Raw genomic sequence first — 4294 nt, 5'->3', positions numbered from 1 at the left:
CTTTAAGTTTTACCCATAAAATTCTTCAATTCGAGCATTGAGGATTTATATAATTTTATATTTGTATATAATACAATAAAACAATACAATAATTTGTAAATATATTCATTTTAAAGAGTGTGGATGGGGGCATGTTTTGCAAGGCGCCTGGTGCTCTTAAGCTGCTGTTAGGCCTTCAAGAATCACCATCTGGGGACACCTTTTTTTAGACTTGAGCTTTTTTTTGTGGTTTTTAATTAAATGCGTTAGATGCACTTTCAGATCCTCTTCTTTACCATGAGTAAGTAGCTGCTGTGAGCTGGACTGGGGCAGCGGGCTGCGAACACGGCAGATGCTTCTTTTCGAACGACGCCACGGACTGTGTGCTGTACGGTCGTTCAATTGGTAGAACTTGACAGTAAAATCACAATAATTGGGGGAAAAAACAAGCTGTTGTCTCCTGCCCACGCGTGCGCGGGGAATGCAGTTAGTCTTCTTGCTGGGAAAGAGGGAATAAAACCTGCTGACCTGCGGTCGGGTCGCATGTTTTGGAGTTGCGCTGTTGTATTTTCTTGACGCGCGCTCTGAGATGGGGGCGTACCCCCATCCGAGTCTCGATTCCGAGAAAACTGCTTGATCTGCCCAGGATGGGACCTGTTTTCAGCGCAGGAACAGATTTCTGGTAATCGAAAGTGAAAGAGCGAAGATCGGAGCGTGGTCCCACTGCCCCCACAGACCCCACAGACCCAGTGGAACCCGTCTCCCAGGCGCAGCTCGGTCCGGTCCGGTGATGGACCTGCTGCTGTCTCTCCTCGGTGCGTATGAGCCGGACTGCCCCGCTTTCGCACACAGCGCGCAGCTGCGGGTTCGGCTCGGTTCGGCTCTTAATGTCTGTTGTTACTGTTGTAGTCGGCTTGTTTTTGTAACTCAGAAACCGCAACACTAACCTACCGTGAGAATCTAGAAGACAATTTTGCTTTTTGAAAAGAATCGCCTCTAGTGACACTGGGATGTTTCCAGCTTCACAGCAGAGTAGTTTGGAGGGATTGTGAGGTGGATGTGGGTGGTGAGGAGGTGTGCGGTTATCCAGCTGATACACGAAGAAAACGTTCAGATTAATTTCTGCAAATATTTTAAGATGAAAAAATCAACTTTATTGTTTTTTTTATTATTTTCTTTTCCAGTGGTTTCTGCAGTGACTCCATCGGTGGTCCTTCAAGGTAAATGTATTTTTTCGAGATATCAGTGCAGATCATCAGTAGTTCTTCGTCGTGTAATTTTATCAAGTGTGACAACTGGACGGCGGCGGTTATCTTGGCTCTGCGTTGTGTAAGAGAAGGAAAGCGACAGATGTAGATGTCAATGAAAAAGAGATCCGCCAGGGGGCGCTCAGCAGGGACGAGAGGGATTCCCACCTCCTTCATCCTGCGAAGGGCCAATGTCCACAGGGCCGCCTCATCCCAGCGGGCCCTGGAGTGCTCATCTGTGGCTCCTTCACTTTAGAGCATGTCCATAAAATTCATACCTGAAGTCAGAATTAGGCTGGAGGGTTTGGTTTGAACATCATAACACAGGAGAGGAGCCACTCAGCCCATTGGGCCAGGCTGAGAGTAGTTAATTGATCCCAGGATCTCATCCAGATGCTTCTAGAAAGAACCCAGAGTATTGACTTCCACCACATGGCCGGGTGCTGCAGTACAGGACTGGATTCTCAGAGATGGGCCGGTTCCCCTGGGCCTCCCCCAGCCCAGCCTGGCCCACTCCCCCTTCCTGCTTCCCTCTAGACCGGCCCAGGAGCGCTGTCCTGCACTTGTCCGCTGGGGCGCCAGAGGTCTTCATCGGGGAGACCGTCACCCTGACGTGCCACGTTCCGGGGGAGCCCTCCGGCTGGACGTTCGTGTGGTACAAAGACGGGGCGCCAGTGCAGCAGCTCGGCACCGTGGGGGAGGGGAGGTACACACTGAGGCCCGCCCTGCCTCACCACGGTGGGCAGTACTCCTGCCAGGGCCTGCGGGCACGGGCCTGGCCGCAGCGCAGCCTGCCGAGCGAGCCCATCAGCATCCGCGTGACCGGTAAGAACCAGCAGGGCCACGATTCCTCCCTTTCCTCTCCTCGGTACCCATCCTGGCAGCTGTACTTCCTGCCAGGAGGCTGGCTCCTGTTCCCCAGACTCCCAGCTGTGAGCACTGTCTCCCGGTCTCGTGCCGCGTGCGCTGTGTGGTGCTGCAGGCCCAGCGCGGGTGACCCCGTGACACAGCGCGATTGCGGGATGAGTGAGGACAGTGGCGTCAGACCTGCCACAGGAGCTCGCTGGTGGCGCAGTAGCTGATGAATTAGAGAACTGGGAAGCGCTGAGAGGGGGTTGGCGTCTCAGGGCTGCAGGGTGGTGGCTGGTGGGGCTGGCCCAGCGGTCAGGCCTGCCCTGAGCTTGTGCCTCCTGCCCGCAGGCGGCTGGGTGATCCTGCAGACTCCTCCACAGCCGCTGCTCCGCGGCGCCGGAGCCACCCTGACCTGCCGTGTCCGCGGCAACCCCAGGCTGCAGCAGGTGGTCTTCCACAAGGACGGCCGGGTGCTGGCGAGGCAGAGCGGCCCCCAGCTGCACCTGGCCAGCCTCTCGCCCCGGGACGAGGGGCTCTACGGGTGCCGGGCCACCTGGGGGAAGAGGTGGGGCTGGAAGACTGCGGAGTCCCCCGAGGTCGGCGTGTCCGTCAGAGGTGAGCGCGTGGCCGATCTCAGATGCTCTCCAGAAAAGAGCAGCGGCTCATTCTCATGCCGCCCCAGCTGCCCTCTCTGACCCTGTCCGTCTGCTGACCAGACCTGCTGAGCGAGCCGGTGATGGAGGTGCTGACGGAGACCCCTGTCCGGCGGGGGCAGGACCTGGTGCTGCGCTGCCGGGCCCAGCTGACCCCCCGCAGGCCGGGCCTGAGGCTGCGCTACAGCTTCCTGAGGGGCGGCCAGCGGCTGGGCGTGGCCTCGTCCCAGGACCGCCACGTGGTGCGGAGCGCCGCCGCCCGCCACTCGGGGCGCTACTGGTGCCGGGCGACGGTGGACGGGCTGGGCCTGGGGAAGAGCAGCGAGCCGGTGCTGGTGCGGGTGATCGAGGGTGAGTCCCCAGGGCAGCTCGGCACCAGTGGACCAGGAGGTGGCGCTCCAGTGTGCTGTCCGAGGACACTGTGCCCCCACTCGGTTGAGAAGCTAGGCCTGGGCCCTGACTATCCCCCGGCCCTTTTCAGAAGAGTAGGAGTGTTAACCCTGGAGGCCGGGCTGGGGTTCTGCAGTCTGGCCCAGTAAGGTCACTTCTCAGCCTGATTGGGTGCCGAATCACCAGGCGTGGCCCCACAGGAATATGAATTCATTTCCAGAGAGAATGAGAAATTAAAATGTACTGGTCTGCCTGACACGCTCGGCCTCCTCCTGCTCACCTGTGCTTCATTCACAGACGAGGAGGCCGAGCTGGAGTCCACAGGGCCCAGCAGACCAGAGCATCCCACGGACCCCACACAGGCCCAGAACTCTCCCGGCAGCAGCCAGAGCCCGTCGCCAGAGACCTCGCCGTCCAGCTTCTGGAACCTCACAGAGTCCTCAGCATGGGAGGCCATGACCCCAGGAAATACAACTCTGTAAAGATTCCCTTATTTCAGCAGGGACTCTGCAGAGGGAGTTCAGCACCAGCACAGTGATAATATGCAATCACTGACATAGTACATCAGACAACTTCAGTGATTCATACTTTTTTGCAAGATAATTGGAAGCAATTAACCAACATCAATGCATAGAGGCCTAGAGGCAGTGGACCTGGAAAGATCTGTTAACCAGCCAGTCTGTCCTTTTAAAGTAAGTCAGAGACTTTGATTATTATTTCCGCATATTAGAAAATAATAGAAATACCTTTCTGCATTCCTCTGTGTTTGGCAAACCAGGAAAAGAAATTGAATTACAGCATTAACAACAATAAACGAAAATCTTGCTTTGATTCTAATCTAATGTTTGTTTTGGATTTCTCTTCAACTGTCCAGCTCTTGGTACTGTGTGGTGTAGCCCTGAGGATGAGCCTGGCTCTGCTGGTGCCAGTCAGGGGCTGGAGATGGGTGTCGGAAACTCTGAACTCCGTGTGTCTCTGATGCACAGGCCACTGGCCTTCTGCTCTCTCTGTTGCTCTGCTGGTTTACGTGTCCCGGCTCTGTTTAATAGAAGGCCTGCTGCTGGCTTTGCTCAGAGGCATAGTGACTGTGAGGATATTTTAGATGAAGCCAAAACACATGCCCATGTGTTCATGGGGATATCCTGTGCCTAACTGAAGGGAAATCTGACCTAA

General features: G+C 55.8%; 1 protein-coding gene across 1 annotated transcript; it reads left to right on the top strand.

The window, feature by feature from the left end:
- Positions 1-335: 335 nt before the first annotated feature.
- Positions 336-3958, top strand: LOC102696605 (high affinity immunoglobulin gamma Fc receptor I-like). The gene is made up of 6 exons (XM_006640945.3): positions 336-794; positions 1164-1199; positions 1764-2051; positions 2427-2693; positions 2795-3082; positions 3419-3958. Exons 1-6 carry the CDS (start codon positions 770-772, stop codon positions 3601-3603), a joined length of 1089 nt encoding a protein of 362 aa, XP_006641008.3. The 5' UTR covers positions 336-769; the 3' UTR covers positions 3604-3958.
- The last annotated feature ends 336 nt before the right edge of the window (positions 3959-4294 follow it).

This window comes from Lepisosteus oculatus, chromosome 26 (genome assembly GCF_040954835.1).
Source record: "Lepisosteus oculatus isolate fLepOcu1 chromosome 26, fLepOcu1.hap2, whole genome shotgun sequence".
In the NCBI taxonomy this organism is placed as follows: Eukaryota; Metazoa; Chordata; class Actinopteri; order Semionotiformes; family Lepisosteidae; genus Lepisosteus; species Lepisosteus oculatus.
This window is presented reverse-complemented; position numbering and strand designations above follow the sequence as displayed.